This window comes from Anomaloglossus baeobatrachus, chromosome 5, assembly GCF_048569485.1.
Source record: "Anomaloglossus baeobatrachus isolate aAnoBae1 chromosome 5, aAnoBae1.hap1, whole genome shotgun sequence".
Lineage (NCBI taxonomy): Eukaryota > Metazoa > Chordata > Amphibia > Anura > Aromobatidae > Anomaloglossus > Anomaloglossus baeobatrachus.
The window spans coordinates 587,570,536-587,593,973 of NC_134357.1; the positions used below are offsets into that span (position 1 = coordinate 587,570,536).

The 23,438-nt window shown below is 47.8% G+C and overlaps 1 protein-coding gene across 1 annotated transcript in view; it reads left to right on the forward strand.

The window, feature by feature from the left end:
* The first annotated feature begins 2,497 nt into the window (after nt 1-2,497).
* Nucleotides 2,498-23,438, forward strand: part of LOC142313162 (uncharacterized) — a 37,065-nt gene continuing 16,124 nt past the window's right edge. The window contains 6 exon segments of the mRNA XM_075352151.1: nt 2,498-2,640; nt 2,722-2,819; nt 3,017-3,107; nt 7,658-8,549; nt 10,659-10,681; nt 10,937-11,181. Coding sequence (XP_075208266.1) covers nt 2,508-2,640; nt 2,722-2,819; nt 3,017-3,107; nt 7,658-8,549; nt 10,659-10,681; nt 10,937-11,181 — 1,482 coding nt within the window. The 5' untranslated portion in view covers nt 2,498-2,507.

The following is a 23,438-nucleotide window of genomic DNA, read 5'->3' on the forward strand; positions in this document are numbered from 1 at the left end:
CAAGTTTTGTTATTTTAGCTGTTTACAAAAACATGTTCAGAAATACAATTCTATATATAATATGGGCTGAAAGTGCACACTCCCAGCTGCAATATGAGAGTTTTCACATCCAAATCGGAGAAAGGGTTTAGGAATCATTGCTCTGTAATGCATAGCCTCCTCTTTTTCAAGGGACCAAAAGTAATTGGACAAGGGACTCTAAGGGCTGCAATTAACTCTGAAGGCGTCTCCCTTGTTAACCTGTAATCAATGAAGTAGTTAAAAGGTCTGGGGTTGATTACAGGTGTGTGGTTTTGCATTTGGAAGCTGTTGCTGTGACCAGACAACATGCGGTCTAAGGAACTCTCAATTGAGGTGAAGCAGAACATCCTGAGGCTGAAAAAAAAGAAAAAATCCATCAGAGAGATAGCAGACATGCTTGGAGTAGCAAAATCAACAGTCGGGTACATTCTGAGAAAAAAAGAATTGACTGGTGAGCTTGGGAACTCAAAAAGGCCTGGGCATCCACGGATGACAACAGTGGTGGATGATCGCCGCATACTTTCTTTGGTGAAGAAGAACCCGTTCACAACATCAACTGAAGTCCAGAACACTCTCAGTGAAGTAGGTGTATCTGTCTCTAAGTCAACAGTAAAGAGAAGACTCCATGAAAGTAAATACAAAGGGTTCACATCTAGATGCAAACCATTCATCAATTCCAAAAATAGACAGGCCAGAGTTAAATTTGCTGAAAAACACCTCATGAAGCCAGCTCAGTTCTGGAAAAGTATTCTATGGACAGATGAGACAAAGATCAACCTGTACCAGAATGATGGGAAGAAAATAGTTTGGAGAAGAAAGGGAACGGCACATGATCCAAGGCACACCACATCCTCTGTAAAACATGGTGGAGGCAACGTGATGGCATGGGCATGCATGGCTTTCAATGGCACTGGGTCACTTGTGTTTATTGATGACATAACAGCAGACAAGAGTAGCCGGTTGAATTCTGAAGTGTACCGGGATATACTTTCAGCCCAGATTCAGCCAAATGCCGCAAAGTTGATCGGACGGCGCTTCATAGTACAGATGGACAATGACCCCAAGCATACAGCCAAAGCTACCCAGGAGTTCATGAGTGCAAAAAAGTGGAACATTCTGCAATGGCCAAGTCAATCACCAGATCTTAACCCAATTGAGCATGCATTTCACTTGCTCAAATCCAGACTTAAGACGGAAAGACCCACAAACAAGCAAGACCTGAAGGCTGCGGCTGTAAAGGCCTGGCAAAGCATTAAGGAGGAAACCCAGCGTTTGGTGATGTCCATGGGTTCCAGACTTAAGGCAGTGATTGCCTCCAAAGGATTCGCAACAAAATATTGAAAATACAAATTTTTTTTTTTGGGTTTGGTTTATTTGTCCAATTACTCTTGACCTCCTAAAATGTGGAGTGTTTGTAAAGAAATGTGTACAATTCCTACAATTTCTATCAGATATTTTTGTTCAAACCTTCAAATGAAACGTTACAATCTGCACTTGAATTCTGTTGTAGAGGTTTCATTTCAAATCCAATGTGGTGGCATGCAGAGCCCAACTCGCCAAAATTGTGTCACTGGCCAAAGATTTCTGGACCTAACTATATATATATATATGTATGTGTGTATATATATATATATATATATATGTGTGTATATATATATATATATATGTGTGTATATATATATATATATATGTGTGTATATATATATATATATATATATATATATGTGTGTATATATATATATATATATGTGTATATATATATATATATATACATATATATATATATATACATATATATATATATATATACATATATATGAGAGAGAGAGAGAGGCTCATAACACATAGGAATCTTCTCGTGACCTCTAGATGTGTGAAGTGCTCACATTATTGCTTCATACCGATATCACAGCTATAGTAATTGTATTGTACGCATTTACATCCGCTCATCTTCCCATTCAGATCCCTACAATATCAGATCCTCTCAGTGGAGATCTTCTATATACTAGTTCCGATTGACCCATCAAGGATGAACAGGGAGAGGGACAAGATGGCGGAGAGGATATTACACCTCACCCTAGAGATCCTCTTCCGGCTTACTGGAGAGGTGAGATTCTGATGACGTCACATTACATCATTCTTATCTATGGGAATAACAGATGGACAGAACTGGAGAGGTGAGGACTCTGGAAATGTCTGGAGTGAGATTTATTACTGTGTCTCTCCATAACCAGGATTACACAGTAGTGAAGAAGACCTCTAGTGAGCGCTGTCAGGCCCCTGTGTCTGAGGGATGGGGAAGACCCCTGAGCCCAATCACGGGGCCTCCACCTCACCCCCCGATACATGAGGACATCAATGACCAGAAGATCCTAGAACTCACCTACAAGATGATTGAGCTGCTGACTGGAGAGGTGACACTGCTGGGAATGCTGGGACATTATACAGTAACGCTATGAAGGGATCGGGGGTGACGGTATCATTGTATGTGTCAGGTTCCTATAAGGTGTCAGGACGTCACCGTCTATTTCTCCATGGAGGAGTGGGAGTATTTAGAAGGACACAAAGATCTGTACAAGGACGTCATGATGGAGCTTCCCCAGCCCCTCACATCACCAGGTAATACAGGACTAAATACACACGGCCTATAATTATCTGTATGTAAGGAATGAATTCAGTCCCTGTATGTGTCTCCTCCAGGTCTATCCAGTAAGAGGACAACACCAGAGAGATGTCCCCGTCCTCTTCTCCCACAGGACTGTAAACAAGAAGATCCCGATGTTCCTCAGGATCATCAGGTAGATGGAGAGAAGGAGCCATGAAATCTCCCTATGATGTGTAGACGGCTGTGAAGGTCTTGTGCTCAGTCTTGTTTTATCCTCCAGTATTATATGTGTTATACTTGTGTAATGAGAGCGGTGGAGATGGCAGGATTAGAGCTGATCATAGATGGGACTTCTCCATCTGTCTGTGACTTTTACAATATTTGTTTCAGGGGGAAGATCTGCCCCATATTAATACTACAGAGACATATGTGAGGGGTGATGAATGGTGTAATGAGGAGATTCCTACAGATGACCGCCCAGGTGAGTAATGACCACAAAAAAGAGAAGTCACATATAAATAAAATCTGATAATAATCATATATACAGCCCTAAAGCTGGCTGATACCCCCCTCTATAAAAACCCCACAACCAAAGAATAAAACAAGATTGTTTGGGTGGAGGGTGGCAGCTCTTTAGCAGAATCACGTCAGACTGCAACAATTCTTATATCCGAGTTGGCCGCTTCTCCTTCCTTGGATGCCAATTAAGAAAAATTTTCATTGAAATGGAAGGCTGTGTATATGGGCATACAAATTTTCCCAGTAAGTTTGGATGGCCATATATTCTGTTATGATACACTCAGCCATTCCTTGTTATTAAAAGAACTAATTAGACAATTGATAGGAACCGTTCTTAATCATTTCCCGGCTGGCACTGATGGTGGACAGTTACCCTTTAGATGCCACTGTCAACAGGTGTCACACTAGGTACGGGGAAAGCGAAGGAAAAACCCTGCGTCTAGGGAAGGGGGAGATGTTGACCACCCTGACCAAACCTACTGCTGGCCCCTGGCGTCCCTCACCACCCTAGATAGGTTCCGCACTTATGCGCCGAGCTGGATATCTGACCCTAGGATGACCCTAGAGCTGGGCCCTAGATAGGGAACTGGTGAGATGAGCTCTTCATCAACCCCACTAAACACTACAGAAGACACAGAGACACACACATGCAGAGAGCGCATGATCAGCTTATCTCTAGATGCCTCAGGAAGAAGTTCAGCAAAGAGCAGCAACGATCCTACAGATGCGTGCAAGCTGCCTGCTTGCATCCAGAGCTTGTGAAGGAACTAAATATCCAGGGAAAATGAGAGTATTTAAACCCAAGGGAGAATACAGATGATTAGCAGCTGAAGGGAAGAGGAGCCTAAAGGGGAAAGGATGAAAACCCAGCAGAGGAGATACCTAGGACACTGAATATTAACAGCAGGAATAATAGAAAGTCAGGGTGCATTTAGCCCATCCAAACGATGTGACCGTTTATTGCCGGACACCACAGGACTGTCTGTCACCCATGACACACCTGTGACGTAAGGTGGTTTCTAGATGGTTTTGAACACGAGGAGATCCCTCTTTCACCCCATTGTTCCCTTTGACTGGATGGCAGAGTGCCAATAGTTCGTGTGGCAACCAGAGGCCAGACATTGTCCTCAAAACCTACCAAGTACGGTGACCTGTCAGGGCCTACCTAAAGCAAGGTCTAACTGGCTGTGAGCCAGTGCAAAACTGTCAGGTCTAATGAACTGCAATACATAAGTATTACTATGTATGGGGCCAGCAATCAGTCTATTCACTGTTCATTTGGGTAATGATTCTGTTATCTACTGCAATTACAGACCCATTCCCCTGATAAATGTTGATATTAAAATCTTCTCAAAGATCACAGCTATGAAATTGTCTGCTTTCTTGCTGAGAAGCGTTACTGACGACAAGGTTGGCTTCGTTTGGAGACGATGCTAACACTCCTTTATTTGAGCATATTGCTTGACGGTCTCAAAAGCCATGCCTTGCTTCGGTTAAAGACAAAAAAAGCTTCCGATAAGGTCAATTGTAAATTGCTTAGAGTCGTCAGTGAAGTATGGGTCCGAAAAAGCTGTGGTGTGTAGTGGTCTTAGATCCAAAAATTAGAGGCAATGGTCTACTTTTGGCTTCCATTAGAGACAATGGTCTACTTTTGGCCTCCATTAAAATCACCATTGGGATTCAAAAGTGGTGTCCTTTGTCCCCTTTATTATACATTCTAGTTATCGAATAACTTGCTAAGGGGTGCTTCACACACAGCGAGCTCACTGCCGAGATCGCTGCTGAGTCACGCTTTTTGAGCAGCAGCAGCAGTGACCTCATTAGCGATCTCGCTGTGTGTGACAATGAGCAGCGATCTGGCCCCTGCTGCGAGATCGCTGCTCGTTACACACAGCCCTGGTTCGTTTTCTTCAAAGGCGCTCTCCCGCTGTGACACACAGATCGCTGTGTGTGACAGCGAGAGAGCGACAAATGAAGCGAGCAGGGAGCAGGAGCCGGCGTCTGACAGCTGAGGTAAGCTTGTAACCAAGATAAACATCGGGTAACCAAGGTGGTTACCCGATATTTACCTTAGTTACCAGCCTCTGCAGCTCTCACGCTGCCTGTGCTGCCGGCTCCGGCTCTCTGCACATGTAGCTGCTGCACACATCGGGTTAATTAACCCGATGTGTACAGCAGCTAGGAGACCAAGGAGCCAGCGCTAAGCAGTGTGCGCGGCTCCCTGCTCTCTGCACACGTAGCTGCATTACACATCGGGTTAATTAACCCGATGTGTACTGTAGCTAGGAGAGCAAGGAGCCAGCGCTCAGTGTGCGCGGCTCCCTGCACACACAGCTAAGCGGTGTGCGCTGGTAACTAATGTAAACATCGGGTAACCATACCCGATGTTTACCTTAGTTACCAGTCTCCGCAGCTTCCAGACGGCGGCTCCGTGCAAGCGCAGCGTCGCTTGCACGTCGCTGCTGGCTGGGGGCTGTTCACTGGTGAGATCTGCCTGTTTGACAGCTCACCAGCGACCATGTAGCGATGCAGCAGCGATCCTGACCAGGTCAGATCGCTGGTCGGATCGCTGCTGCATCGCTAAGTGTGAAGGTACCCTAAAGCACTCAGATCTAATCTCGATTTTACATTCATTAGGATGCGCAAATCAAATTATAAGTGGGCTCTCTGCAGATGTTCTTCTGTGTTTCTCAAACCCATCAGTTATTTGTTTCTTCTGTTTTAGTATAGTTGGTTTTAAAATAACTATTCTTTAATATCTCCTTGCCCGCATCTCTTCATATGAAATTGGCTGAATTTTTTCTCTTTAAATGGGTCTCTGATTTCATCAAATATGTGGGGGTTCTTGTGTCATGCCTGTGGTTTTTAAAGGTATGAAACTGTCGTGGAAGTGTAGGGATAATTGGAGCAGAGACCTCTAAACTGGACCTCAGACTAGGGACCCTGTGCTGTCCCTTTTCCCAGATGTAGGCTTGATGGTAGCCAGGTCTAGACCACCAGCGTGACCCCAACTCCTGTCTGAACCCTGATCTAATCCCTCCTTTCCCCCACCCCAGGAGAGGGCCGGGACCGGAGCAGCAAACCCCACAAATACCACAGTAAGGGGGAAAAACAAAACACATGCACACTGCAATCAGACACAAGGGAGAGACAATACGAACCCAGGAGGAAATAAAACACAGAGAAAATAAATTATCAACGGGGATCTTTCCACATCACACAGGAAAGCACACGACAGATCATCAGGCTCTGGATCAGTACAATAGAGACCAGTATCGCTGAAGCAATGCTGAGCTATATTCGGTGAGGAATAACCAGATCCAGTACATTATAAAGAGTTAAGGCGACTGTGAGTGTGGTCAAAGCAGCCTGAGGTACTAACAGGAGTTCACAAAGCCAGCAGGAATGAACTCATGCTTAACTGGAGAGCAGTTAAGCTAAAACAGCCGACGCCTGAGTCAGGATAACTAAAAGACCTCCGGCTGTTTGTCAGACTCTTTGGTGCGAATAGAGTCCGACGCCACCATGACACCCAGCGAGAGCAAAACTCAACATCGCATGACAGAAACATTCTGTATAAAAGACTTCACAATTCTCCACTGTAACGCCTGCCTGGAGCCTCAGACTCAGACTGGCTGTAAGAGGAGTCTAGAAAAAAGCCGCTCACAAAGCAGGACCCTGAGTACTCCGCAACCCTTTGACCCCTATACAGGGATTTGGAATTACACAGAGCCCCAGAGATCACTACCTGTGGTAGACTGTAGTCCGTGGTGGTCAGGCAGGGTTAAAAACCAGGAAATGCTAAACAGGAACAGAATCGGCAGGCAAGGGCATAGTGAGGAGACAAAGCAGAGGTCAAATCCGGAACTGGCAGCAAGGTACAAAAACGACAGGCAGGAGGGTAGTCAAAAGACAAGCAAAGGTCAGCGAACAGAACTCAAAATACAAACAGTACATGAACCAGGAGTACAGAACGATCTCTGGCAGTGGTCACATGACAGGAGTGGGAATAAGAAGGGTGTGGTGTCTTCCCATTGGCTGCAGGTGAATGATGGCAACTTCAGCTGGAAGACACACACCACCTACAGTCAGCCAGTGGTACTGCAGGTTCTAGGGAAACCCAGCCTAGTGGATGAGTGGAGCCTGTGCTCAGCAGAGCCACGGGCACCGACTCCTCTCCCATCACCAGCACTATCCATGGTGGGAACACGGCGTCGCCTGGCGATCGGAGCAGAAGTCGCAGGCGCGGATTCCGGTGGGGACATGACATCCACTGAGCATGTGGTCTATGAAGATGTTGGCTTCATTGTAATAAAAAAAAAGTCTTGTATCATCTTCTGGTGCTTGTTTTAAAGGTCTAATGTTAGATTGTGATCTGCTTCAGTACCTCCCTGTTTTAGTTAAAAAGCAAATTTTGTTGCATGCCTAGTAGTTTGTATGGAAATTTATTTTAATATCCATTTTTTGGTGCTACTATTCAAAATTGCTAAAAATCATTTTTATTCTTGGCAGATAACTGGTCCAGGAGCTCAGAGGGACATTGGATGTCTTTAGAGTGTGATATTCCACAGGATGCATATAACGAGCATGCAATAATCCCAAATCTAGCACATCACAGCACAGATCCATCATTTGATCCTTCAGAACAGGTCCAATCTTCTGACTCCTCACAGAATGTTGAGAGAAATACTTATCACACAATAAGTGTCATAAATCAAAGTCCTCCTACTGAAGAGAAACCATATTCGTGTTCAGAATGTGGAAAATGTTTTGAATGGAAATCAAGACTTATTTCTCATCTGAAACAACACACAGGGGAGAAGCCATTTTTTTGTGATGATTGTGGGAAATGTTTTAGAGAGAAATCAGATCTTTTTACACATCAGAGAATCCATACAGGGAAGAAGCCATTTTCATGTTCAGAATGTGGGAAAAATTATAATAATAAATCAAGTTTTGTTAGACATCAGTGGGTTCACACAGGGGTGAAGCCATATTCATGTTCAGAATGTGGGACACTTTTTACTGATAAATCATCTCTTGTTACACATCAAAATATTCACACCGGAGCAAAACCATATTCATGTTCCGAATGTGGGAAATGTTATAATAGTAAATCACATCTTGTTAGACATCAGTGGGTTCACACAGGGGTGAAGCCATTCTCCTGTTCAGAGTGTGGGGCTTTTTTTGCCGATAAATCATATCTCATTATACATCAAAATATACACAGTGGAGCAAAGCCATTTTCATGTCCAGAATGTGGAAAATGTTTTAACCGGAAATCAAATCTTGCCAAACATAAGAAAATTCACATAGGAGTGAAGCCATTTTCTTGTGAAGAATGTGGGAAATGTTTTAGCCACAATTCATATCTTGTTAGACATCAAAGCACTCACAAGCAGTGAAACCATTTTCATGTCTAGAATGTAAGAAATATTTTTCCATGAAATCAAGTCTTAATGGCCATCAAAAAACTCACATAAAAGAAGCAACTTTCACTTACCGAATGCAGAAAGCATTTTAACCAGAAGCCAGTAATGATTGAACATCAGAAATTTCACACAGGAAAAACAATTTTAAGCACTGAATAGTGATGAGCAAGCAAAGCCCTGCTCCAGTGCTCAGTACTCGTAACTAGTGATGAGCGAGCACTACCATGCTTAGTACTTGTAACTAGTGATGAGGAGCACTACCATGCTCGGGTGCTCATTACTCGTAAGTAGTGATGAACGAGCACTACCATGTTGGGGTGCTCGGTACTCGTAACTAGTGATGAGCGGGCGCTACCATACTAAGGTGCTTGTAACGCGTGATGAGTGCGCACTACCATGCTTGGTACTCGTAACTAGTGAGGAGTGAGCACTATCATGCTCAAGTGCTCAGTACTCGTAACTAGTGATAAGTGAGCACTACCATGCTCGGGTTTATATGCTATAAGGGTGCTTTACACGCTGCGACATCGCTAGCGATCTCGTTAGCGTTGTGGCACGTCAGATCACAGATGCGATCTGCCGAGATCGCACATGTGACCGGCGCCACAAAAACCGAACTATGTGCGATCTCGGCAGATCGCATCTGCGATCTGGCGTGTCACATCGCTAATAAGATCGCTAGCGATGTCGCAGCGTGTAAAGCACCCTTTACTCTCCACCACTTTATCCCTGACCTGTCTGGTGTGTTCCTTGGTTTTCATGATGCTGCTTGATCCCTAATGTTGTCACACAATTTTCTGAAGCCCTCAGTTATGCAATTACTCATAGGTAGACTACATGTAGATGACTTCTGGAGGCAATTGGTAATTCATGATTTTATTGAAGTATATCAGACTACAGGGGGCTGAATACAAATTCACGTCACAATTTTCAGATTTCGATTTTGAAAATATTTAGAAAACCAGGTATCATTTCCATTACATTTGACAAATACTTGCTACATAAAATCCCAATAAAATACATTTGTTTATCGGTGCAATATGTAAAAGTTATATTGTGGGGGTAAGTAAATGGTTCAGACCCGCATCCTGCTATATAAAGTGCAAGGTGCCATTCAATATAACAATAATTAAGTGCTAAAATAACAAAGAAACAGTAACATAAAAGTATAATAAATAGTGTATGATAATCAATCAAATATATGGAAATCCAATACCCTTATATATTTGACTGACCATCATACACTATCATTTACTTTTTTTGGTAGCCTATATCACCCCCACTCCATGGTATGTGCTACTGCTTATTTGTGCTTTTATATTTCACTTTTCTATGTGATTTTGTATATGTATGGAATGGAATAAAATTATTCATATTTATACCAAGTGTTGAGTTGTGTTTAGTTTAAATGTAGTTTAGTCCAAAATATTCAAGTGTCACCAATATGCAAAAAATAGAAACTAGATGAGAAGTATCTCAATGAGCGATATACGATCCCGACCTGTAAAGTTTGGGGTTTGTACCGGACACCTAATGTCCGGTGCTGAAATCCAAACATGGACTTCTCCTGGAAGTCTGTGGTCGAGTTCGGAGTTCAGATGCTGAATAAAGTTTGTTGAAGGGCTGCAGCACAGCCAATCAACAAACTTTTTGGCTCTGCGCACTTCCACACCCATCACAACCATGCCAAGTATTGGCATGGCTATGCTTGGCCATCGCACCACCTGACCCATCCTGTATAACAGACAAATTATGGGTGGCGCCACCGTTTTGCTTTGACTTGCCTAGGGACAGGTTGCTGCTTGAGTGAGGGACAGTGTTAGGTTCTCCTCTGCATACTCATAAAACAGGATCTGTGTGGGCACTCCGCATACAGTTAGTGTAACAATCTGCTGGGCACGTGCTCTCTGTATACAGGCCATGTAATACTTTGCACTTTTTTGGGATGTGGCTGGGATACTGCTGCTAGTGGTGGAGCTGCTGCAGAGAGAAGACGTAGTCAATCTGTGCCTGCTATGCGCCAAGATGAAACACCGCTGGTGCAAGCATGTGACAGGACATTCTGCTTAATTTATTAGGCCCGAGTTCCGCTGCACCAATGGTGAGGCCAGAACAAGTAGAGGCGGTTTTAGATTGAATGGCGGAGAGTGCCTCCAGTTCCTTCACATTGTCTTCCACCTGGTTCACTGCTGAAAGTGCAGGGTTTTCTCCTGTGGGCCATCGACATCTGTCATCCATCTCACCGTCTAGCAGATCATGCAGCAGTCAGAGCCCCAAGTCATGTAGCAGTCACTTCTGCTTTTTGATGACTCCGCTGGCTGGGGTTCCATTGCCAATCCATCTGGTCCTGCTCCAGAAGTGGAAGAGATTGAGTGCACTGATGCCCAAACAATTGTTCAGTTTGAGGACGAGGACGTGGGAGGGCTGGTGCACACGGTCAGCAGACCACTGCAGCAGACCTCTGATGATGACGAAACACAGGTGCCAACTGCTGCGGCTTTCTACAGTATGCAAACCAACAAGAAAGGCAGGGGTGAGGATTGGGTGGAAGATGATGTGGAAGATGATGAGGTCCTAGACCCCACATGGAGTCAAGGCCATGTGAGTGATGTGCTCAGTTTGGAGGAAGAGGTAGTGGGCACGCTGCTCCAGCTACACAGCAATAGAAGCGGCAAGGTGCAAAATCACAGAGGCCTTTCACTAGCCAGTAAGTTGGCTGCTAATGCCCAACACGCCAACATACTGAGCACACCAAAGACAGCTCAAAGGAGGTCCGTGACATGCAATTTGTTTAGGCAATGTGTTGACGACAAGAGATGGGTGGTTTGTACGCCATGCTTTCAGAGTCTGAAGTGAGACATTATTATTCTTAACTTGGGCATTACCTGCATGATGCGGCATCTGAATTCAAAGCACAAGCTACAGTTAAGTACACACCTAAAAAACAGTAAAGATCTGAGTCTCCGCCTTCTTACTCTTCTGTTGCGATCTCGGTCTATTCCTTTCCATCCTGAGCAACAGGGCCACCTGCCTCCCCGCAAAGAAAAGATGTGACAGCACCAACAGTGTCACCGAGCATCTCTACACCGAAGCTGTTACGGTCGCTGAAAGGCGGTGAGTGTCCGAGAGTGGATCCACTGGGCCATACACCGGACTCCCCTGGAGGAGCTAACCTGAAGCTAACCCCAATACAGGGATCGTCAGGTGCAGCCCAAGGGGACCTAAAAGCATGACAGCCAGGAGTCAGCTCTGAAGGACTGGTGAGTCTATGATGTCTGGAACAGGTGTGCTCAGTGGTGGAGGCTCGGACGCGGCAGCACAGAATTAGTAGCTCATACGTGGCAGCACGGAGGTAGTGGCTTGGACGTGGCAGCAAAGAGGTAGTAGCTCAAAAGTGGCAGCATGGAGGTAGTGGCTCGGATGTGAAAGTATGGAGGTAATAGCACACACGTGGCAACACGGAGGTAGAGACTCGGACGTGGCGGCACAGAGGTAGAGATTCTGACATGGCGGCATGGAGGTAGTAGCTCAGACGTGGCAGCATGGAGGTAGAGATGGAAACAAGCTCTGGAAAAAGACTCAAGTTAGCTGGAACGAGTCACAGGTACAAAGCACAAGGGCGCAGGGTCAGACACCACGTATGGGACCTGAGAACTAGCAACGCACTAATGATAGGCAACATTGCTCAGGTGCCTCCCCTGAGGGGAGGCAGGCTTAAATACCTTCAGGGTAATAGCTGACCTCAAGGATCACTTCCAGGTAATTGGACGCCAGCCCTTTAAGATAGGGGTCATGGCCACACGCACCCTATGGGCACTCTCAGAAGGCCTGCGTGTGACTTTGGGTTGCTGCCCATAAACCACATGGAAGGGAGAATTAGTGGAGGACTCGCTCACATGGTTATTGTAGGAGAACTCTGCCCATGGAAGAAGCTTGACCCAGTCGCTGTGGTGTTCAACGACAAATTGGCGGATGTAGTTCATCCTTACTTGATTAATGCATTCCACTTGGCCATTGGACTGTGGGTGACAGGCAGATGAAAAGTCCAAAGCGACATCTGCGCCATGAACTGAACCCCTCTATCGGACACAATGTGGAGACGAAGGCCATGTAGCCGAAAAATATGCTGTATGAAGTGCTCAGCAAGAACCGGGGTGGAAGGTAAGCCAATGAGTGGCGTGAATTGGACCATTTTGGAAAAACCTGTCCACCACGACTCAGATGATGGTACAGCCAGAGGACTTCGGCAGGTCTGTGATAAATTTAATCCTGTTGTGTTGCCATGGAGCAGATGGCACCGGTAAAGGAAGCAGAGGGCCAGCAGGAAGTGTTCTTGGAGTCTTATTCTGAGTACAAGAGGGACAGGATGAGACGAACTCCAGAATGTCCTGTCATAATAGGCCACCAGTAAAGCTGAGAGATCAGCTGCAGAGCATTCTTCTGACCTACGTGGCATGCCAGGCTTGAGGAATAACCCCACCGAAGGACTCGTTGTCTATCAGCCTCCGCGACGAACCTTTTACCTGGGGGAACTTGATGCACGTCAACTGGGGCCACCATCAGTTTGGAAGGCTCCATGATGTGCTGGGGATCCTCCTTTTGGTCCACCAACAGAAATGACCTAGACAGCGCATCGGCCTTGACATTCTTCTCAGCAGGACAGAAGTGCAGGATGAAGTCAAATCTGGCAAACAACAATGGCCATCGGGCGTGTCATCGGTTCAACCTCTGAGCTGACTGGAGATAAGACAGATTCTTGTGGTCGGCGTAGGTGATGACTGGATGCACTGACCCTTCCAGTAGGTATAGCCACTTCTCCAGGGCCAACATAATTACCAGCAACTCTTGGTCGCCAATCGAGTGGTTCTGCTCCACTGGAGAGAAAGCCCTGGAAAAAAACAAACCGGTTACTGTCTTTCCCTGAGTTGTTTTCTGTGTAAGAATCGCATCAGAACCGGAGGAAGAGGCATCCACTTCCAGGATAAACTGCTTGGTGGTGTCGGGTCTCTGTAGTGCCGGAGCAGAAGCAAAGGCCCATTTGAGCAATAAGAAAGAGTCTTCTGTCTTCAAGGTCCGTTTCTTCAGATTGTCCCCTTTGCGGGTCAGAGCCAAGATGAGACGAACCAGTTATAAGAAGTGCCGAATAAATTGCCTGTAATAATTGGCAAATCCCAAAAACTGCTGGATAGCCTTCAGCCCATCTGGACGGGCCACTTCAGTACAGACAACACATTGTCCGGGTCCATCTTCAGACCGATATCGGAGAATATTTAGGCTAGGAAGGGCAAAATGGTCTACTCGAACAGGCACTTCTCGAGTTTGGCATAGAGGCGGTTCTCCCTCAACCTCTGAAGGACCAGACGAAAATTCCTCCAGTGGGAAGCCAGATCTGGAGAAAAGATGAGGATGTCGCCTAGGGACACTACCACACAGGTGTAGAGAAGGACACAGAATATATAATTTACGAATACCTGGATGACTGCGGGGGCATTACTAAGCCCGAGGGGCATCATTTGATATTCACAGTGTCCATCACGAGTGTTGAACGCCGTCTTCCATTCTTCAGCTCACCGGATCTGTACCAGATTGTATGCTCTCAGAGATCAAGCTGAGAGAAGATTTTTGAGCTTCGAAGTCAGTGGGAATAAGAGGCAGCAGGTATTTATTCTTCACTGTGATCTTATTCAGCCCCCAGTAGGCTATACAAGGGTGACAAGACCCGTCTTTTTTTTCTAATAAAGAAGAAGCCCACTATCGCGGAGAGGACTTTTGGATGAAGCCTCGGGCCATATTCAACTTTACGTATTGGGACATGGCTTGGGTCTCTGCCTGCGTCAGGGGATAGATACAGTATGTCCTCGAGGATGGGATGACACAGGGAGGAGATCAATGGGGCAGTTATAGGGCCTATGTGGCAGTAGCGTCTCAGCCTCCTTGTCAAAGACGTCGGCATAGGCCCAGTAGGCAGATAGCAGGCCCTGGAGATTAGCCAGCACGGCTAGCGGGTGAGAAGGATGAGCTGGAATCTCCTGAATCCCAGTCCAATACCGGCTTGTGTGACCGAAGCCATGGTAACCCCAGAAGCAGGGCATGAGCCATCCCTGGTAGCATGTGAAAAGCAATTTTCTCAGTGTAATGATCCCACCCGCATCTCTAGAGTCTTGGTGACAAACCGGATAGGCTCAGAAAGGGGTCTCCTATCCACGGAGGAGATAGGTATGGGATTGGAAAGGCACCGGACTGGAATCTGATGACGATCCACTACAAACTGGTGGATGAAGTTCCTGGCGGAGCCAGAGTCCAGGATGCTCCAAAACCGAGTGGAACCGCAGGACAAAGATACGGGGACGTGAAGAAATGAAAAGGACTTGACATGACCTAGAGTGGCCTCTCCCACAGACCCTAGGCTTGATAGATTCCTGGCTTCAAAGGACAGTCCCGAATCAAGTGCTTTACACTTCCACAGTAGAAGCACTCTACTGCTACTCGCCATGTCTCCTGACGTAGCCTGGACTCTGTGACATGGTTCACAACCATAGGCTCATGCGGGGTAGCGGTCCTGGTGGGATGAGGCAACATGGGTCTCTGAAAGGTGGGTGCCAGATGCGTGGTTCTCTCCCTCTCGTGAGTGATCTATTAGGCATTCTTCTGGAAGTGTAGGTCAGCACGCGTTGCTAAATAAATCAGGTCATCCAGGGTGGAAGGCATGTTCTGGCCGGCCAATTTGTCCTTAATTCTTCCGGACAATCCCTCCCAGAAGGTGGCCATCAACGCCTTGTTGTTCCATCCGAGTTTGGAAGAGAGGGTGTGAAACCTGATGCTGTACTGCTCAACCATGAGATTTCCCTGGCGGATTCTCATGAGTGACAAGGCAGTAGAGACGACGTGTCCCAGTTCATCAAATACCTTGCAAAAGGTAGTTGGGAAGGAGGGCAGATTTTGGATGATCAGGTCATTCTTCTTCCAAAGGGGGAATCATCCATGAGTCTGTCCAGTCAGATGTGACATGACGAGCGCCACTTTGGAGCAATCGGTCACCAGCTGTAAAGGTTAAAGCTCAAAGTGCAAGGAACACTGGTTCAGGAAACTTCGGCATTGTCTTGGATCTCCTCCAAACATTGGTGGAGAGGCCAGGCGATATCTGGACAGGAATACTGACGGCTCTACAGGGTCTGGAATAGCAGAATTTGCCGGGTTCTGCAGGGCGAACAAACAGGCGTCTAAGGACACCATGTATTTGGCCATGCGTCTCTGCGCTTCATGCTGGTGGGAAAGCTCCTTCTGTATCTCAACAAGCGGGGAAGTGTCAGAGGATCCGGAAGCTTGTCTTGTACACCGTGTGCAGAATTGTTAGGCAAGTTGTATTTTAGAGGATTTTTTTTTATTATTGATAATCAACAATGTTCTCAATCAACCCAAAAGACTCATAAATAGCAAAGCTTAATATTTTTGGAAGTTGGAGTGGCTTTTTTTTTAGATTTGGCTATCTTAGTTGGATATCTGTTTGTGCAGGTAACTATTACTGTGCAGAATTATTAGGCAACTTAATAAAAACCAAATCTATTCCCATCTCACTTGCTTATTTTCACCAGGTAAACCAATATGACTGCACAAAATTTAGAAAGAAACATTTCTGACATGCAAAAACAAAATCCCAAAAAATGAGTGACCAATATAGCCACCTTTCTTTCTGATGACACTCAACAGCCTACCATCCATAGATTCTGTCAGTTGCTTGATCTGTTTACGATCAACATTACGTGCAGCAGCCACGACAGCCTCCAGACACTGTTCCGAGAGGTGTACTGTTTTCCCTCCCTGCAGATCTCACATTTTATGAGGGACCACAGGTTCTCTATGGGGTTCAGATCAGGTGAACAAGGGGGTCATGTCATTATTTTTTCATCTTTTAGACTGGCCAGCCACGCTGTTGAGTAGTTGGATGCATGTGATGGAGCAATGTCCTGCATGAAAATCATGTTTTTCTTGAACGATACCGTCTTCTTCCTGTAGCACTGCTTGAAGAAGTTGTCTTTTAGAAACTGGCAGTAGGTCTGGGAGTTGAGCTTCACTCCATCCTCAACCCGAAAAGGTCCCACAAGTTCATCTTTTATGATGCCAGCCCATACCAGTACCCCACCTCCACCTTGCTGGCGTCTGAGTCGGAGTGGAGCTCTCTGCCCTTTACTGATCCAGCCTCTGGTCCATCAAGAGTCACTCTCATTTCATCAGTCCATCAAACCTTTGAAAAATCAGAAAATCAGTCTTAAGATATTTCTTGGCCCAGTCTTGACGTTTTATCTTATGTTTCTTGTTCAGAAGTGGTTGTTTTTCAGCTTACCTTGGCCATGTCCCTGAGTATGGCACACCTTGTGCTTTTTGATACTCCAGTAACGTTGCAGCTCTGAAATATGGCCAAACTGGTGGCAAATGGCATCTTGGCAGCTTCACGCTTGATTTTCCTCAATTCATGGGCAGTTATTTTGCGCCTTTTTTACCCAACATGCTTGTTGCGACCCTGTTGGCTATTTGCCATGAAAAACTTGATTGTTCGGTGATCACGCTTCAAAAGTTTGGCAATTTCAAGACTGCTGCATCCCTCTGCAAGACATCTCACAATTTTAAGGCCCCGTCACACGCAGCAATATCGCTAGCGAGTGTACCCGACCCCCATTGTTTGTGCGTCACGGGCAAATCGCTGCCCGTGGCGCCCAAAATCGTTAGGAGCCGTGACACGGATTTACCTTTCTAATGGGGCGGTTCGTTCGGCGTCTCAGCGGCGTCACTAAGCGGTCGCCCAATAAAAGCGGAGTGGCAGAGATGACGGCCGTAACATCCCGCCCACCTCCTTCCTTCCTCATTGCCGGCGGCTGCAGGTAAGCTGTAGTTCGTCGTTCCCGAGGTGTCACATGTAGCGATGTGTGCTGCCTCGGGAACGACGAACAACCTGCGTCCTCAACAATCAACGATTTTTTGAAAATGAACGACGTGTCAATGATGGACGATTTGGTGAGTATTTTCCATCATTAACAGTCGCTCGTTGGTGTCACACGCAACGACGTCGCTAACGATGTCGGATGTGCGTCACGGAATCCGTGACCCCGGCGATATATCGTTAGATACGTTGTTGCATGTAACGGGACCTTTAGACTTTTCAGAGCCCCTCAAATCTCTCTTCTGACCCATTTTCTCAAAGGAAAGGAAGTTGCCTAATAAATAAGCACACCTTATACAGGGTGTTGATGTCATTACACCGCACCCCTCCTCATTACAGAGATGTACATCATCTGATTTACTTAATTGGTAGATGGCTCTCAAGCCTATACAGCTTGGAGTAGGACGACATGTATAAAAAATATTATGTGATCAAAATACTCATTTGCCTAATAATTCTGCACACGGTGTAGGTCCAAGATGGCCGTTCCCATCGTATTTTCTTCTACCAGCTGGGAGATTAAGTTGTCTGCCATAGAGGATAAAAAATTGGATGGAGCCTTTCCTCTTACCTGTCATGGTGTCCCAATAAATGTCTGGGAAGTTGGAATCTCCCATGATCACTATTTCATATTTTTCTGAGAAAGTGGTTATTTGGTGTGAAAAAATCTCCACCACATCCTCTGTGTGACCCGGTGATCTATAACAAACACCTATTATGATGTCCTTCCCATCGTTTACTCCATGAATTCTTAACCAAATATTCTCTAATAGATTCTCGTTCTCCGAAACTTTAATTTCTGTGGAGATGTGATCTTTTTTGACATACAATGCCGCTCCTCTTCCCCTTTTGTTAGTTCTATTCTTTTTTAATAAGTTGTATCCTGTATTTTCTAATCGTGCGAGTCACTCCACCAGGTGTCTGTGTCTCTCCACCAGGTCTCTGTGTCACTCCGCCAGGTTTCTGTGTCTCTCCACCAGGTCTCTGTGTCACTCCACCAGGTGTCTGTCTCTCCACCAGGTCTCTGTGTCACTCCACCAGGTTTCGGTGTCACTCCACCAGGTTTCGGTGTCACTCCACCAGGTTTCTGTGTCACTCCACCAGGTTTCTGTGTCTCTCCGCCAGGTTTCTGTTTCACTCCACCATGTTTCTGTGTCACTCCACCATGTTTCTGTGTCACTCCGCCAGGTTTCTGTGTCTCTCCGCCAGGTTTCTGTGTCTCTCCACCAGGTTTCTGTGTCTCTCCACCAGGTTTCTGTGTCTCTCCACCAGGTTTCTGTGTCACTCCACCAGGTCTCTGTGTCACTCCGCCAGGTTTCTGTGTCACTCCGCCAGGTTTCTTTGTCACTCTGCCAGGTTTCTGTGTCACTCTGCCAGGTTTCTTTGTCACTCTGCCAGGTTTCTGTGTCTCTCCACCAGGTTTCTGTGTCTCTCCACCAGGTTTCTGTGTCTCTCCACCAGCTCTCTGTGTCACTCCACCAGGTTTCTGTGTCACTCCACCAGGTTTCTGTGTATCTCCACTAGGTTTCTGTGTCACTCCACCAGGTTTCTGTGTCACTTCACCAGGTTTCTGTGTCTCTCCACCAGGTTTCTGTGTCACTTCACCAGGTTTCGGTGTCACTCCACCAGGTTTCGGTGTCTCTTCACCAGGTTTCTGTGTCTCTCCACCAGGTTTCTGTGTCTCTCCACCAGGTTTCTGTGTCTCTCCACCAGGTTTCAGTGTCTCTTCACCAGGTTTCTGTGTCTCTCCAACAGGTTTCTGTGTCTCTCCACCAGGTTTCTGTGTCACTCCACCAGGTTTCTGTGAGGCCGATGACGTCCTAGATTTCCTTCTCTATTATGACCTCCAGTCCTTCTTGTTTGTTTCCCATGCTTTGTGCATTTATATAAAAACATTTTAGTTTTGTGTATACAGCTATATACAGCACACACACGTCTCCGCTCTGTACATATCGGATCTGCTCCGTACACCTCGTACACCCGCGGCTCCGCTCCGTACACCTCGAACACGCGCGGCTCCGCTCCATACACCTCGTACACGCGCGGCTCCGCTCCGTACACCTCGTACACGCGCGGCTCCGCTCCATACACCTCGTACACGCGCGGCTCCGCTCCGTACACCTCGTACATGCGCGGCTCCGCTCCGTACACCTCGTACACGCGCGGCTCCGCTCCGTACACCTCGTACACGCGCGGCTCCGCACACCTCGTACACATGGCTCCGCTCTGTACACCTCGTACACACACGGCTCCGCTCCGTACACCTCGTACACACACGGCTCCGCTCCGTACACCTCGTATACACACGGCTCCGCTCCGTACACCTCGTACACACACGGCTCCGCTCCGTACACCTCGTACACACACGGCTCTGCTCTGTACACCTCGTACACACACGGCTCTGCTCCGTACACCTCGTACACACACGGCTCTGCTCCGTACACCTCGTACACACACGGCTCTGCTCCGTACACCTCGTACACACACGGCTGTGCTCCGTACACCTCGTACACATGCGGTACTGCTACATCCACACTGTAAACCTCCCCTCATCGAGCACCATGACACCCAGCACAGCAGAGCCCTGCATACACTGAGGAGCTGATCATGTGACCCCTGACTCCTCCCCTCCATGTGACATCATCACAGGTCCTGTAGTGTGCGGCTCTGCAGGTGGAGGTAGGTACAATTTCCCCATTATTCTCTATTAGGATTATTTATCGCTTCCTTGTATAGCGCCTCCATACTCCACAGCGATGTACACACACATAATTATAACTGTCCCCGTTAGTTCTCAGATTCACAATAGTCTTTATTTGCATGTGCGATTCCATATTGTATCTGTATTATTATTGCCTTTTCATCTGTGCAATTATATAAATACTAGAAGGTGGCCGGATTCTACGCATCGGGTATTCTAGAATTTACGTATTGTGTAGTTCATGTATGATTTTTGTTATATATATATATATATAGATGTTGTCTGTAGTTACCAAGTGTTTGTGTAGGGGCTGTACATGTTCTGGGTGTTGTCTGGGTGTGGCGGGGGGTGAGAGCGGTGTTGTATGTGTGTTGCGTGTGTTGCGTTGTTTGTGGAGCGCTGTGTGTCTGTCGCGTTGTGTGTGTGTGTTGCGCGGTTTGTGTGTGTGTGGTGTATTTTGGGGGGAGGTATGTTTTGTGCAATGTGTGTGTTGTGCGGTATGTGCATATATTTGTGTGTGCCGCGGTGTTTGTGTGTTGGGTGTTGTGTGTGTGCAGCGTTGTCTGTGTGTGTGTGTGTGTCTGTGTAGGGCAGTTGTTTGTGGTTCCCAGTGTGTGTGTGTGTGTGTGTTGTGCAGTGGGGGAGGTGTGCACCTCCCATCGTGCTCCATCCGCCATGCTGTGCACTCCCAAACGTGCTCCATCCGCCATGCTGCGCACTCCCAAACGTGCTCCATCCACCATGCTGCGCACTCCCAAACGTGCTCCATCCGCTATGCTGCGCACTCCCAAACGTGCTCCATCCTCCATACTCCGCACTCCCCATCGTGCTCCATCCCCCATGCAGCGCACTCCCCATCGTGCTCCATCCCCTATGCTGCGCACCCCCCATCGTGCTCCATCTCCCATGCTGCGCACTCCCAAACGTGCTCTATCCGCCATGCTGCGCACTCCCAAACGTGCTCCATCTGCCATGCTGCGCACTCCCAAACGTGCTCCATCCGCCATGCTGCGCACTCCCAAACGTGGTCCATCCGCCATGCTGGGCACTCCCAAACGTGCGCCATCCGCCATACTCCGCACTCCCCATCATGCTGCATTCCCCATGCTGCGCACTCCCCAACGTGCTCCATCTGCCATGCTGCGCACTCCCAAACGTGCTCCATCCGCCATGCTGTGCACTCCCAAACGTGCTCCATCCGCCATGCTGCGCACTCCCAAACGTGGTCCATCCGCCATGCTGCGCACTCCCAAACGTGCTCCATCCGCCATGCTGCGCACTCCCAAACGTGCTCCATCCGCCATGCTGCGCACTCCCAAACGTGCTCCATCCGCCATGCTGCGCACTCCCAAACGCGGTCCATCCGCCATGCTGCGCACTCCCAAACGTGCTCCATCCGCCATGCTGTGCACTCCCAAACGTGCTCCATCCGCCATGCTGCGCACTCCCCAACGTGCTCCATCCCCCATGCTGCACTAGCATCAGCCTCTCTACCCGCAGCATCAGCCTCTCTGCCCGCAGCATCAGCCTCTCTCCTCCCAGCATCAGCCTCTCTACCCGCAGCATCAGCCTCTCTCCTCCCAGCATCAGCCTCTCTGTCCCCAGCATCAGCCTTTTCTGTCCCCAGCATCAGCCTCTCTCCTCCCAGCATCAGCCTCTCTGTCCCTAGCATCAGCCTCTCTCCTCCCAGCATCAGCCTTTTCTGTCCCTAGCATCAGCCTCTCTGTCCCTAGCATCAGCCTCTCTCCTCCCAGCATCAGCCTTTTCTGTCCCCAGCATCAGCCTTTTCTGTCCCTAGCATCAGCCTCTCTCCTCCCAGCATCAGCCTCTCTCCTCCCAGCTTGTATAGCGGTACTAGCTTGTTTATGGTTTGCATTGAACCCTTGAAAAATAGGAGGGGCCAAACCTTTTCGTATTGTTTGTGTACTAGTGAGGATTATCCTCATTTTTTATGAATAAATTAATTAAAAGTTAAATTTTATATATTTTTTTCGCATATGGTGACCCTGATGCGCAATATTGCTGTCCTGGCCTCTCTCTTCCCAGCATCAGCCTCTCTCCTCCCAGCCTACCCCAGCCTCAGCCTCCCCCAGCATCAGCCTCTCTCCTCCCAGCATCAGCCTCTCTCCTCCCAGCCTACCCCAGCCTCAGCCTCCCCCAGCATCAGCCTGTCTCCTCCCAGCATCAGCTTTTTCGGTCCCCAGCATCAGCCTCTCTCCTCCCAGCCTACCCCAGCCTCAGCCTCCCCCAGCATCAGCCTCCCTTCTCTCAGCCTCCCCATCCCAGCCTTCCCCAGGAACAGCCTCTCTCCTCCCAGCCTCCTCCAGCACGTCGTGCTCCTCTGCCGACACTCACAGATCCGATCGCATACACTCACACACACCCACACACACCCGATCGCATACACTCACACACACCCGATCGCATACTCACACACACCCGATCGCATACACTCACACACACCCGATCGCATACACTCACACACACCCGATCGCATACACTCACACACACCCGATCGCATACACTCACACACACCCGATCGCATACACTCACACACACCCGATCGCATACACTCACACACACCCGATCGCATACACTCACACACACCTGATCGCATACACTCACGCACACACACATTGACGATATTGCACATACGCGCTCATACTCACAACACATGCTTCTGGCCATGTGATCCTCCGGCAGGTCCTGGAAGCTCACAGCACAATATCGCCGACGAGAAGCAAGCGATATCCCAGGATGTTGTGAGTATGTGGATGCGATGTGATGTGTGTGTGTGTGTGAGGTGTGTGTGAGGTGTGTGTGAGAGCGAGTGTGATCTGATGTGTGTGTGTATGTGTGTGTGTGTGTGCTGTTATGTGTGTGCATGTGTGTATTTTCCGCCGCTGCAGGACCTTGATGCGCTGGTAACTATGCTACCATGGTTACCAGCGTATCTCGTCCCCCGCTCGCATGGGAGCCCACACCAGCATACGCCGGCCAGCCCCAGCAATGCGAGGGTATGTGTCGGCTGGTTTGGCGGCGTACGCTGATGTGGGCTCCCGGGGGTACAGTACTCACCTGGTAGTCATGGCTCCCTGACCGTGTCGGTTCGGGGAATGCGTGGGGGGGGCAGGGCCAGAGCTAGGGTGCATTGCGTGAGGGGGGCGGGGCGTGGCCGAGTTGCCAATGCCTGCAGGGTGCCGGGGCGAGAGGCCAATCTGT